General features: G+C 38.4%; 1 protein-coding gene across 1 annotated transcript in view; it reads left to right on the top strand.

The window, feature by feature from the left end:
- LOC122798415 (1-phosphatidylinositol 4,5-bisphosphate phosphodiesterase gamma-1-like) overlaps nucleotides 1–15,188 on the top strand; it is a 3,104,897-nt gene that overhangs the window by 1,363,646 nt on the left and 1,726,063 nt on the right. Inside the window, exon 9 of the mRNA XM_044067334.1 lies at nucleotides 4,942–5,043. Within this exon, the coding sequence (XP_043923269.1) occupies nucleotides 4,942–5,043 (102 nt within the window). The remainder of the gene's footprint in view (nucleotides 1–4,941; nucleotides 5,044–15,188) is intronic.

Here is a 15,188-nt window from a genome sequence, read left to right as displayed (position 1 = left end):
TTTGATACCTGCAAGAGGGTGTCTTATGTTTTTCTTTGGTTTAAGAGGGAGTAGCTGTGACTGTGTGTGTAAAGCCATGTCGTAAGGAAATTAAGTTGGTTGGCTCAGTAAAGAGGTTTTTTATGAGGTGTTATTGTTTCTTTTAAAAAAATCTTAAATTATCACATGCGACATAGGCAATCATACATTTATATAAATGAAAATGAACCATACTGACATAATTTTAGTTGCAAATGTTGTACATCACAAACCATATTGATATAATTTTAGTTGCAAACATTATATATCACTTATCTGTCCAGTCTTTGTCAAACATTACATAGCTCTTTCAAATCCTGCCTTCTTTTAAACCTGGTTCTTATTCTGCATGCATTTTTCCCACAATTACCATTTTTTTTCGTTATAATTTGCCCCTGCCCTTTTCTAAAGATTCCAGTTTCAGTTGTTTTATTTCTGTTACTAAATTCAGTACTTATGGTAAAGTTGGTTTTAGACTATGGTTTCCATTTTCTAGTAATTGCTTTTTGGTAGCCACCATAATTAGACTCAGCAAGGCCTTGCTATGTCTAGGCAATTGCGATTCAGGTTCATAGCTCAGAAAAAAACTCCTTAATTACACCAATTTGCTCACCCATTATCTCTGACAGAGTAGTCTGCGGGGAATCTTTAAAGTCTGCCAACTCACTGCACTCCCAGAAAATATGTTCTCAGTTACCTCTTTCTTCCCCATCACACCTCCAACATTTGCTGTCTACCTGAGGAAGAATTCTTTAGAGTCTACTTGGGGTATGAAAAAATACCTATGTAAACACTTCCAAGCAAATATTATAAACCTTCTAGACTTTGTTGCATGTTTCGGAGACATGCATATATTTAATGAGGTATCTTAAGGTTTTGATCTTGGGCAAAAGGTTGTAAAAAGGGCTGAAGTTGGTTGTTGTAATAGATTACTACTTTACTCCTCAGTCAGATAATACCATCTGTGCAGATATTTTGATTTGCTGGAACTTGATTCTCTTTGGAATGTTTCTTTATGCTACTTGGGTGTATCTTGCAGTGACAGCACAAGCAAGGTCTGTAATTGAGTGGACAGCAAAGAAGGAACTTTTTTCCTTTTATCTATACACATCCATCTTCAAAGAAGCATGAAACTCTTTAGGACACTGCACCATATTTGGTAATGCTCCTACCAGCAAAGGTAAAGCTTCCATACTGTCTTTCCTTATCCTGACACCAAACGAAGAAAAACCACTATAAATCGAAAAGGTACAGGTAACCTTAAGTCCTATAGCCAGAAATTCAATTCCAAAAAGCTTTCTTAACGCAAGTTTATTGAATAGAATAAAAAACAGCGTTTTCGCCACTATAAAGTAAGCAGCTTCATCAGAGTACAAATGCAAGTGCCAGAAGACACACCTTTATATTCACAGGAAGTGGTTCAGAAACACGTCACCTCCCTATATAAATACTAAAGGTGTTTTAAATTATAAAATACAATATATTCAAGAGATGACTTAACAATCATAAGGCATGATAAAGCAACAACAATATGTTGTTGCTTCAGCATACTAGTACCTAAAACCTTCAAGTATTGTCAGGTCGTAATGGATATAAAATATTTTAAACTATAATAAAAAATGAAAAATGAAAAAATACGTACATAAAAGATTTTTTAAAAGTACATGAAACCAAACATATCACAAATACAAAAAAAATTTTTATCTAAAATAACTCCTAAGCTTTAAGACTGCTGATATGTTACAATTTTCATTTAGTTCGGGAAACCTGAAGGCATCTAACCTTAACTGCCACTCAAGTTCCCGGTTCTCTAATATCAGAGAGAGAATGGACCACCCCTAATACCAATGGGGACTTGATCAATCCCCATAAATGAAAAGCTATGTCCAGGGTTGTTATTAATATGTTTGGCTAATGCATTATCATTAAGGTTCTTTCTAATAGCATAGGAATGCTGGTAAAACCGTTCACGGGCCTTACAGTCCGTCTTCCCAATATAGAAAGCTGGGCAACAGTTACATACTGCTATGTAAATTATAGATTTAGACTCACAGTTTAACTTATGATGGATTAAATATTTCCTATTTCTAACTGTGAAAGAGTTGCCCAATTTAACTACCTTACACCAATTACAACAACCACAATTGGACATACCTTTCTGTCTATTCAGTTGAGTTTGGGGTAAATTCCTTTGAAGTAGTTCTTTTAAATTGCGTCCTCTTTTGTACACAATACTAGGTTGTGCACCTAGTTTTTCAAAAAGAAAAGTGTTATCAGAGATGAAGTGCCAATTCTTACGGATAACTGACCAAATAGCTTGAGAGTTAACATTAAAGGTGGTAACAAAACTCAGGGAAAACACCGGTTTCCTACTAGTGACAACTGGGTCAAGGTTCGAATTGGATTGGGGTTCCAAAGATGAAGTGTGGATGTTGTAAGAAATAAAAGCTGTACTAATCTCAACCTGGTTGAGAATAGGTTTATAAACTCCTGCAATCCTTTTCATGTCCACTTCCTCAATCAACTCATCAATTAGTGAAATAGGATACCCTCGATTGGAAAACATTTCCCTCAAGAGGTTGCATTCAGACTGAAAGTCAGTAAAAGTACTGCACATCCTCCCTGCCCTCACTAACTGACCTTTAACAATAGATCGTTTTTGCTTAAAGGGATGAAAGCTAGAAAAGTGGAGGAGGGAGTTACAGTACGTGGGTTTCCTGTAGATGTAAGACAGGAACCTATGACCGATGGTATCCTTAGTTAATTTCACATCAAGGTAGTCTATTTGAGTTGTAGAAAATTTAAAGGTAAACCTTAAAAACTCTGTGGTTTCATTAAGTACATGGACAAATTTGTCTGCTTCATCACTATTCCCTTGAAACAGAATAAAAATGTCATCAAGGAACCTAGTATAAAACTTGACATGTTTCATAAGATCAGGTTTATTCCTAAGAATCTTCATCTCCCAGAAAGCAACAAAAAGATTGGCTACACTCGCACCGCAAGGGGTGAAGTTTCTTCATCAAGGGATGAAGTTTCTTAGGAATAAACCTGATCTTATGAAACATGTCAAGTTTTATACTAGGTTCCTTGATGACATTTTTATTCTGTTTCAAGGGAATAGTGATGAAGCAGATAAATTTGTCCATGTACTTAATGAAACCACAGAGTTTTTAAGGTTTACCTTTAAATTTTCTACAACTCAAATAGACTACCTTGATGTGAAATTAACTAAGGATACCATCGGTCATAGGTTCCTGTCTAACATCTACAGGAAACCCACGTACTGTAACTCCCTCCTCCACTTTTCTAGCTTTCATCCCTTTAAGCAAAAACGATCTATTGTTAAAGGTCAGTTAGTGAGGGCAGGGAGGATGTGCAGTACTTTTACTGACTTTCAGTCTGAATGCAACCTCTTGAGGGAAATGTTTTCCAATCGAGGGTATCCTATTTCACTAATTGATGAGTTGATTGAGGAAGTGGACATGAAAAGGATTGCAGGAGTTTATAAACCTATTCTCAACCAGGTTGAGATTAGTACAGCTTTTATTTCTTACAACATCCATACTTCATCTTTGGAACCCCAATCCAATTTGAACCTTGACCCAGTTGTCACTAGTAGGAAACCGGTGTTTTCCCTGAGTTTTGTTACCACCTTTAATGTTAACTCTCAAGCTATTTGGTCAATTATCCGTAAGAATTGGCACTTTATCTCTGATAACACTTTTCTTTTTGAAAAACTAGGTGCACAACCTAGTATTGTGTACAAAAGAGGACGCAATTTAAAAGAACTACTTCAAAGGAATTTACCCCAAACTCAACTGAATAGACAGAAAGGTATGTCCAATTGTGGTTGTTGTAATTGGTGTAAGGAAGTTAAATCAGCCAACTCTTTCACAGTTAGAAATAGGAAATATTTGATCCATCATAAGTTAAACTGTGAGTCTAAATCTATAATTTACATAGCAGTATGTAACTGTTGCCCAGCTTTCTATATTGGGAAGACAGACCGTAAGGCCCGTGAACGGTTTTACCAGCATTCCTATGCTATTAGAAAGAACCTTAATGATAATGCATTAGCCAAACATATTAATAACCCTGGACATAGCTTTTCATTTATGGGGATTGATCAAGTCCCCATTGGTATTAGGGGCGGTCCATTCTCTCTGATATTAGAGAACCGGGAACTTGAGTGGCAGTTAAGGTTAGATGCCTTCAGGTTTCCCGGGCTAAATGAAAATTGTAACATATCAGCAGTCTTAAAGCTTGGGAGTTATTTTAGATAAAAAATGTTTTTGTATTTGTGATATGTTTGGTTTCATGTACTTTTAAAAATCTTTTATGTACGTATTTTTTTCATTTTTCATTTTTTATTATATTTTTAAATATTTTATATCCATTACGACCTGACAATACTTGAAGGTTATAGGTACTAGTATGTTGAAGCAACAACATATTGTTGTTGCTTTATCATGCCTTATGATTGTTAAGTCATCTCTTGAATGTATTGTATTTTATAATTTAAAACACCTTTAGTATTTATATAGGGAGGTGACGTGTTTCTGAACCACTTCCTGTGAATATAAAGGTGTGTCTTCTGGCACTTGCATTTGTACTCTGATGAAGCTGCTTACTTTATAGTGGTGAAAACGCTGTTTTTTATTCTATTCAATAAACTTGCGTTAAGAAAGCTTTTTGGAATTGAATTTCTGGCTATAGGACTTAAGGTTACCTGTACCTTTTCGATTTATAGTGGTCTTTCCTTATCCTGACTATTCTGTCAAATTTTAATTTTTTGAGTGTAAGCATGTTGTCACTTTCACTATTTTCTGCTTACTAGGTCGCATATAAAACTAAGGTAAACATTTATGTTCACAATGTTTCTCTGACCTTCTAACAGCTTAAAATTTTCTATAATTTCAGGAAAGCTGGGCAAATGATATCAACAAAGTTCGGGAGCATATGTGCAGTTACCTAAAGGACCCACTAAGGGAACTGTCAGAACCGTTTCTTCAGCTGGAAGAGGTACTGCATGCTTTTATTTTGCCTTTTTAGCTACTTACAGTAATTTTACTGTTAGAACTTTATGGTTAATCTTATGATACTATTCAGTATGGATATGTATGTTCTAAACAAATGACACAACAAACCTGGAAAAACAGAGTTAAACCTAAGATGCAGTATGTATAGTAGATGGTTGTTTGATGCATAGTAAAACTTGAATGCATTTCACAATGGAAGCTTTACTTTTTGTCTTTGAGTTTCTTTTTTTCGTGACCTTAAGGGTGTCCTTTTCCGCTAATATTCTGTTTAGTTTGGCTGGTACAAAGAAAAGTGAACAGAAAGGTAAGATATCAGTAATAGACCAACACAAAAATAATTGCGGTGTAATGTCCCTCAGCCCTCTCCCCACAAATTGTAATTAATTAACTACAGATGTATTAGAACAGGGAGGGCAAAATAAAGCTTGTATTAATAATAAATATTACTAACTTCATATCGTAGCTTTGCTAGTTCATGCAGCTTCATCATCAGCATGTCCTCCTGAACATAAGCCACTATGTGACTTGGCAAATCCATCCTTTACCACATAGTTTTAATGGGATTCTTTTAGTCTGGGTTAGAAGGAAGGCACACTTTTTATAAGACTTGGAATAAGTAGGCCTAATGATTGTGGGTGGTTTTAATCATCTTATCTCGCAAAAGAAAACCCAAATCTAATATCATTGTCCTTTGCAAATATCAGACTGCTGTAATTTCCTCTTCTGATTTCCTCAGGTCGTAATGTTTTTAAAATATATGTGTACTTTTGGGCATGTGTCTTCCTCTGATACACATAGTATCACACTTTGTGCTAGAGGGCACCCACAACCTATATACTTCTCTTATTTTCTGCATTTTATTCAGTTTGGATTTCACTTTTATCTTCCAGTGGTGCACAAAAGATAATGTAAAATGTTTAAGCATTCTGCACTCACTAGAGCGTAAGCTTAGGTCTCTTGCATGCACTATTTGTACTGCCTTGGAAAAGAGCACAGTGTAAAGAACTGTCATAATTTCCAGCTCGTCAGACTTCAGGAGGAGTGAGAAGCTTGAAAACTACATCGCTGTAAAGGTAGTTGTGGCCAGGCTTGTGAATTGATCATTTGTTTCCATCACCATCTGGTGGTATTGATAAAGTGAACAGATGGAAAACATTCCTAGTGTATTTCTTGGATGGATACCATCAGTGACCACATTTGCATAGTTTCTTTGGATCTTGACCATGCACAGGCAACTTGTAAAATGGGCAATTTACTCCCCAAGAGAGGGTTTGGTTTTCAAATGTGGATTCCAGTGGTTTGCTGCTGTAACATCCTTTAGTTAAGGAAGACTCAAAAGCTACAGTAGAGGAGACTTCCACAAACCCTAACACTTAAGACAGGCCCACAAGTGTGTTCTCATGTGTCTATAAGTGGTGTTTTCTCAAAGCTGCAGGCATACACCCTTGAAGGACAAAACCAGGTTCTGGCAGGCTTTTCATGACCAGGCACCACTTCTGGCTTGTGTAGCTATGCATACTGAAGCCCAGTCATCTAATAATTGGCATTCATCTGTTATTAGCTTATCACCTCGCATATCAAATAAGTTAAAGCAAGCCTCTGCTGGAGCTATGGGCTGGAAACAATCTGCCTTCATTATACCCTTAAAAAGAGAATTATAGTCATGATATCCTTGTTTCTGAGGGAAAAAATGATTAGTAAGATCCCCCCCCCCCGGTAACTTCCTTGTTGATGACCTCACCTCCTCTTTTGGAGGAAATCCTTTAGCTTAAAAAGGTCCTGTATGTACAGCACATTATCCCAGTGCCTTCTCTGCAGAAAATTCTATGCAGAAAACTGTACTTTGAGCAGAAGGATGAAAAACTTGTCCAGTCTTTCCCTAGTTTTAACACACATCATTTGTCCTCTAAAAATAAAATCCTGCATTCTTCCCATTCCTATCTGTTCAGCTGTGTTTTTTCCTCTTGCAACCAGCAACTCCGTCCTGCATAAATGTATTTTTCTAAATTCATTGTACTGTACTTCATTGTACAAGCACTTCTTAACGTTACCATCCTAAGTATAGTTTACATGTAGGCAGATGATTTTAAATGCAACGTACTGTGAAGTACAAAATTTAACAGCATACCATATTCTGTGTCAGTAGTGTGCATGTACTTATTTTTTTAATACCTGTATCGTTTTTTTTTCTGGGCTGCATTTCTCGTAAGTATAATTTGTTTTGGAGATTTTCTTTCCAAACCATGGCTGAAAATGTTTTCTTCTTAGAGTATTTGGATTAAAGATTCATTTTGAACAATTTTTTTTCTGACCTCCAAAGCAAAACTTAAGTGCACAGGCAACTGTTTCTCTATTTTAGCTGCAGTAGTCTGAGAACCCCTTCCTGTTCACACGATTATAGTTCAAAGCACATCTTCTCAAAACTGGCTAATTTGAGTGCCTCTGTTTAGGCCACATCAACTTACCTATTGTAGACCTCCCATTGCCTTCCCAGCTTTTATTCATAGGTACTCAAAGGAACAATCTTTCTCCTCTCCATTTTTCCCTTCTTTCTTTTCATCCTGTCATGATTCTGAACTTCACAACCATACAAGCTCCTGACTTTTAGTTTGAACATTTTTGAAAAAAGCATTCATAATCAATTATTGACTTACTTACAGACTACAACCCCCTCATCCCCACACAACATTGTTTCATACCAGGGCATAGCACTACTACTGCTCTCTTAAACTTCCTTAAAACTATTAACCTAGCCAGCAACAAAGGCTGACTGGTTTCTGCTGTGTTTCTGAATCTGTCTAAGGACTTTGATAGTTTCCCATAGCCTTCTTCTAAAGCAACTCTCTCTGTACTTGACCTGTCAAACACTTCCACCAACTGGCTTTACAGCTACCTTTCCAATAGACTCCAGTCTGTTAAATGTAGTAATTCTTACTCATCCTTCCTACCTGTCAAAATATGTGCTTCACAAGGTTTCATACTAACTGCTTTTCAACATTTTTACCAACAACCTACACTCCGCCAGATGTCAGGCATCCCTCAAGCAATGTGTCGATGACTCCACATTAATCTGTTCTGCTAGTAACATAATTACTCTACAAAAACTCACTCGAGTTATTTTCATCAGTTGAAAGATGGCTTAATAACTCCCAGCTTCTACGTGATCCAAAAAAAACAAAACGAAAAAAAAATACACAAAAAAAAAAAAAAAAAAAAAACAAAGCTGCTGCTATTCCACCCTAAAGCTATAGAAGTCATCGCCCATACCAAGCGGCTAGGCATGGCAATTGATGATAACCTGAAATTTGACTTGCATGCACAGCCAACAGGCTATCAAAAAAACTCACCAAAGATTAGGGGCACTCTATAGAACAAAGAACTACTTAACTGATTTGCCCAGGAAACTCCTGGCCTGTACACTCCTTCTCCTTACTTTGCTACATAATTCCCCACTACTGCTTAACCTTCAAGTTTCCTTCCAAAATAAACTAAACCAGCAATAATAAAATAGCAAACTTTGACACTAACTCATCAAAGATAACTCATCACTGCTAAAGCCAGATCACAGCAAAGTCCTACTAGACTATTGCACACATACACCCCCTGACAGGTCACTTTGATTGGGAAACAACATGCCCCTCTCTCTCTATCTATAACCCACATCTGCCAGCAGTAGGCTGTCTATTCCAGTTACATGGCCCACTTCTGGAACTGTGTCCTCTCATTCCTTAAATGTATTATCAAGCTTTCCAGTTTCAAGACCAGTCTAAACAAAAATCTGACACCTGCAATTGTACATGACTGCCTACTTGACTACAACTATGCCTTTCTCGCTCTAAATTCAGTAGTACTGTCATATCTTAGGAGGTGGTAATGAGTCAGCATTAAAAGAAGCTCTCACTTCAATGATACCATACTATTAATGTAGGCTGTTCTGCCTCTTCATCCAGTACTTCTGCTGTTTATTTTCTGTCTGTCCTTCCATAACATTCTCATCATTCTAATAACTTTTTTCCCATGTCCTACATTTTTCCACCTGTTCATTACTCCGCCTTATTTCATTCTACTCCTCCTTATTTCATTCTATTCCTCTATTTTTGCAGCATAGTGTTTTATTTTTCAGCTCCATACATTATTAGAAATATAGTCAGTATTTTAAATAGATCTCTATTAGTTTACTTAACATAGGTTGTCCACTTCTGTGGTGTGGCTTGCTACTTGTAGTACATAAAGTATTCTTAATATTTCTATAAATGTATTTCAGTCTTTGTTTTTATGTAATGTGAGGATTTACTCCCCTTGTATATAATTACTTGGCTACTGTAAAATGTTTTTGTGTACGTTTTTGTTGAGCTTTTCTCCCTAAGTCATTGTAAAATATTTATTGTTTTGGGTCTTCTCACCTTGTATATAGTTACTCATCTACTGTTTAAATGTTTTTGAATATGTTGTGGAGCTTTTCTCCTTGGGCCTCTGCTGAAAAGGACCATTTGCTCAGTCAGACTTTCCATGTTATCAAAGTACAAAAAAAAAAAATTAAGCAATGTGAATATTTATTTATTGACTTGTACTGTAAATGTTATATTGCAGCCTTTATTTTGCTGTGCTGTTTTCTCAAATGTTATGTTCATACGTTTACAGTTTTTTTTCCACAAAAATGTTCACTTATACGGAGATAAATATGATTAATCAAAATTATTTTATAAAGTTTTGTATTTTTTTAACCCTCCTTGGTGTTGATTTAACAAATGTAAATAAATAAATAAATAAACAGACGATTAGAAATAGATGGCATTTGTCCATCTTGTAACCATGGTTTCAGGTTCTTCACTTTCCAGAGTCAAGGTGTCCTCTGCTAGTCCTTGGTGGGGTGGAATGATATGAAAAATATCTGAGCATGTTCTGCCACAGATCTGAGAAACAGCAACACCTTCCAGTCTTTATGCCAGAAATGAGACTAAAGCTGTTGGAATTGGGTTCTAGAGAGTTATCAACTCTGCCAGTCTGACCCTAAGATCTGTTGACTAGGTCATCCCGCCAGCAGTGTTGCTGATAAGGTGCAAATTACCTGAGTGTTGGCAGCAAACCAAGAGATATTAACTGCTGCTGTGGAAAAGCAATGTAAATGTAGAAAAAATGTATTTAACTGAGCAAGTAAGTCAGACGCACATTACTTGCTCAGTTAATTCTGTTTTTTATAGAGTTAAACTGCATAATTTCACTACTGAAAGCTGTACTTTCCAAAACAAGGTTAACTGTAGTCAGTTAATCTGTCAGTCATACACCTGCATGCATTTAGTGCATTACAGACAAACTGCCTGTAAAGCTGAAGAATTCCAAGGTGGCTGCAGACTGATCTTCAGGTTGATTAGAAGTCTCCAAGTGTGAAAACTGAAATTGAGACAGAAAAAGGTAGTAAGGGATATCAATTTGGGTACAATTCATATACTGGCTAGTAATGACACTGCTTGGATGCCTGTAAACAAGAAAATTAGAGAAAAATAGAAAAGGAGACAAAAACAGCTGTCTGGGGCTAATCTTGCAACTGTTCATCAGAAATCAGTTCAAGTTTCAGCTTTAGTTCAGGAGAGAGCTTCAGTAGTTTGGAGGAAAACTAAGTCAGATGTACTCAGATTTGTTTAAAATAAATGAAACAATGAAGGAATACATAAAGTCCGGATACCAAAAGCTGGAAAATAGAGATTGAAATAAAAAAGGCTGGCTGAGCATGAAGCTTGTCAGGAAGAGCTACTGCAAAATTAGTCTGTGCAAAGAAAACCTTAGATGTTCTACTCTACCAGAGAAACTGAAAAGAGGAGATTGCATCATTTTATGAAAGTGGATAAGCAACTGGACTGATGCTCCACAGCAGGATTTTTTTAACTGAGAAAGCACATCATTTGTATGCTGCAGATCCTACCATGAGAATGCAGCGAAAACTACATTACTAAGTATCCAAAATTTCCATCGAATAGCATTGCTTTGGAGGAAATTGTGACGGAATGAAAAAGTATTCAAAGTTGTGGACAGCAGTGCGATTGTAGAAAATACTTATTCACTGTATACCAGGCAGAAGAGAAGCAAGTTTTCCCCACTAGTCAGGGGATGTCGGCAGGCAGGTGTGATATTTAAGCTGCTGTGTATGTAGCTTTCTTAATATTTTTTATTGGAAGATCAAAGATATTTTTAGATGCAGAATTGGCTGAGGAGGAAATAAAAAAAAGTTTAGTCAGCAAAGAGTCAGCCAGCAAGCAGGAGGAAAGCCTGCTTCTCATTGTTTTGGCAATATCCATGTCCTATAAAGAGATTTTGCTAGTGAAATATTTTTTCTACTGTTCCAAAATGCTTGAGTCGCAGAAGAAAGCACAGAAATGAACTTGAGCCAGGAATACGTTGGACTTAAAACAGTGACTGGTGTTGGGAGTAGGCCACCATCAACAATGTGAAATTAATGAATAAATGGAAGATTAGAGCATCAGTCCTATTACATATAGGAATAGATGTGGAATGTGACTTTGCAAGAAGTGATTGGTGAAAGATAGGAGTTTCATTGGCTTTGTTAAACTGGTGGGTGGACTAAGAAATGTATTCTATTTTTGTCATTAATGTTTAAAAGGATATTGAAGCGAGTGAAGTAACTGTAAATAAAATGTGTTTTATTAATAATTTTATGTCTTGTATTGTAAAGTAGTTTTGTATAGTGTACAGTCATGGGTATTTTAAGTATGAGGTGAGGGTGTCTTACCAGTGACTGCTATATATGTTAAACATATTAAAGCAGGGGGGAGTACTTTTTCTTACTTATAAGGTATTCAAACATTATACTGCAACAAAGTAAGAAATGCTGGATGGAAGCAAGTTAGTTAATATAATGTGATCTTGAGCTGCTGGGGCAGTCTGATGTTCATGTTTCACGGTTGCAGTCATCACACTTGGGTTATCCTGCCAGGGGTAGCCCTCAGTCGGCCCAAATACCAGAGGCTTAGTATTTCTGCATCGGTTGCTGTCATTCCAGGACTGATGTCAGGTTGCCAGTGGTATAAAATCAGCCAGTTTACGCCATTACATCAGTCTCTCTTGCCTAGGAGCACGAAGCAGAAGCAGTTTGCACGAGTGCTGGTCAGCTGCTACCTGAGTTTTCATTTCCGAATTGAAGTTGAAGTCTTCTAAAGCTAAGTACCCCGTTGAGGATTCTTTTTTCTTGCTCTAACCGATGTCAGAAAAAGTTAACAATTGTCTCTTCTGTGGAAAGCAAATATCACACCGAGACTTCAGTTCTTACTGCATCACCTGTTTAGGCCCAGACCAAAACGTCCCCTGCTGTCGCTTTTGTGATTTGTTCAGTGCCAGAACTATATGTCGTCAGGCCCTTATTGCAGCTAGATATTTTCTCTCTCAAGTCTTTGAATTCCAATATAGCTTCTGTAAGCCATCCGACTGCCAATCTTCCGGAAAAACGTAAGGATAAAGAAAGACAAAGACCGCACAGGTCCAAAACAGCCGACGATGCTATTGTTAAGCTAGTAGTCAGTTCTCCGGTCCTCAGTGAGATGCTTTTGCAACCCCTGATGCCCGCTTCTTTGGATTTGCAGGCCGCTACCAAAACCCTTTTGGAGTCCAGTATGGCGCGAGACTCTTCTTCGACAAAGGATCCTGCAGATGTCCCTACTTTGGATGGGTCTGGAGCCACTGAGCAGGCACCAGCTTCTGAGGAAGTACTTCGCACTACCGATACTTGACACAGACTGACTTCTTTCACATCTTCAGTTCTTTCTAAAACTACTGAGTTTCTAAGGCCCCAGGGTACGAACCACACCCAAAAAATTGTCGACCCAAGCTCAGGCACCTGCTTCCTTGCCTCAGTCTCAAATGCTTAAAATGGTGGAAGACCTTATCATGCTTATTAGGGGAAGCCAGGCTATCCCTTCCAAAAGAAGGAGACTTGTCCCCAGTAGTTTTATCTGAACAGTAGTCCAATGGCTCTGATGCATCTGAATATGAAGATATTCAATCCCTCTCTGCTTATTAGGATTCTGATGCAGAGGAATCCATTCCTTCTACCTCTCCACCCGAGGATTTTTCATTTGGGAAAAACTTAAATACTTTAAGGGGGCATTTCCAATGAGAATGTCAGGACTATCTACAGTCAAAAAAGAGACTCGGGGAATTCTTAGATCTACCACAGCACAGACCGTTGGCCATTCTTCCTGTCCTAGATATGATGTTCATCGTGTTTCACTGCAGGGTTCTCCCCTGCCGGCAGGCAGTCCTCAGTCTGCCAGAATCCCTATGTCTGGGTCCAGCGTCGGCTGTTCAGCCATGCTCCCTGACGTCAGAGCGCCAGGAGTACAAAGCTGACAGCCGACGCCATGTTCTCCAGTCTTTGTTGCCGTGCGGTGATAGCAGTTCGCAAGTGCCGGTCGGCTGACTCCTGACAATTTTTTATAAACGTACTGCAGTCCGAAGACTTTCTTCTCCTACTCAAAGCTAAGTACCCCGTTGGGGAAACTTTTTTCTTGCTTCAGTCTGATGTCAGAAAAAGTTAATAATTGTATTTCATGTGGGAAGCAAATACCTCATAAGGATTTTCATTCTTACTGTATTCCTTGCTTAGGCCGTGACCACGACGTAGCTAGTTGTCGGTTTTGTGCTAGATTAAATCAACGTACGATTAAACGAAGGTACGATTTTGCATTTCATTACTTCGGTAGGTGTTTTAATTACAAAATGTCGCCGGATACGGTTCCGGCTACCGGAGTTCACAAACGACGCAAGGATAAAGACAGGCCTCCGAGGTCCAAATCAGACGATGTTGTACAAGCAGAGCCAGCTTCAGGTTCGGCCGTCGTCAGTGAGGCACTTTGCAGCCCTGTCGGCCATTTCGAACCGATGGCTGAAACGGACTCCCACGAGGAGCCAACTAGGCCTTTGAATATTTCTGTTGCAGGACCTTCGGACAATGCTCCGGATGGGTCTGGAGCCACTGTGCAGGTAACGGCTTCCAAAGGGGTTTTCAGGCCTACTCAGCTTCTAATAAAGGCAAAGCCAAAGACAAAGGCAAAGACTCCTTCCAAATCAAAGACTGCAGCCCAGGCCTCTTCTGATCCAGCACCCAAGTCTCAGAAACAGTTACTTAAGATGGCGGAGGACTTACTTACTATGATTAGGGGTTCACATCCCCCTCCAGATAAAAGGCCAAGGCAGGAAGTTTATTATGACTCCTCTGATCAGGCTTTTGTTTCTTCAGTTTCTTCTTCTGACCAGGAATATTCTTTCCCACCAGTTTTTGTACAAGAATCCTACTGCTGACCCTGAAACCATTTCTCAGGGTCCTAAGGGGGTTAAGGCCGCTTCTGCTAAAAACACGATTCCCACTGAAAAGGATTCCAGATCTTTAGAAAGATGGGGCAAAAAAGTGTACACTTCTGCTACTTTATCTATTAGAGCTTTAAACTGTCAGTTTCATATGCTGAAATACAAGCAATTTCTCCTGTCTGTTTTAAAACAAAAGCTAACTTCCATTTCCACCTGTGCAGAGGATAAGGAATTACATGACTTAATGCATGCCACTGAACAAGTTGGAAAGCATGGTTTACACTGTGGATTTGATGCCTTAGAGGATTCTTGTAGGGCTGCTGCCTCTGGCACAGTCATTAGAAGGCATGCATGGTTAAAGGAACAACATTTGCCAGATCAAGTAAAGGCTAAATTATTGGATGCTCCTGTTCAGCATAATGTTTTGTTTGGATCTAAAGCTGAAGAGGTGATAAAGAAGATGGAGGACAAGGCAAAATCCATGCAAACAGTTAAAGATTTCTTACAAGTACAGCCACACAGCTTTAGTAGGAATTGGCCTACAAAAAATTGGTCCTTTCCCAATTCAGACAGGCCTCAGAGGGGTAGATACAGATGCTCACGAGGAAGACCTCAAATGCAAGCCTCTTATAGATCAAGACAGTGGACTGCTTCCACCCCTAGGGGAGGAGAGGACAGGTCGCAGGCTCATAGAAAACAGACTCAATGACTCCCTCTGTTGGGCTGCAGGAACTTCTTGCCTGGAAGCCCCTCTCGGAGGAAAACTTTCTCTTTTTCACCTAAATTGGACTCATATAACCCAAGACAAGTGGG

This window comes from Protopterus annectens, chromosome 3.part1 (assembly GCF_019279795.1).
Source record: "Protopterus annectens isolate FY-2018-M chromosome 3.part1, PAN1.0, whole genome shotgun sequence".
Taxonomy (NCBI): domain Eukaryota; kingdom Metazoa; phylum Chordata; order Ceratodontiformes; family Protopteridae; genus Protopterus; species Protopterus annectens.
Note: the sequence above shows the minus strand (reverse complement) of the source record. Positions and strands in the feature narration are given on the sequence as shown.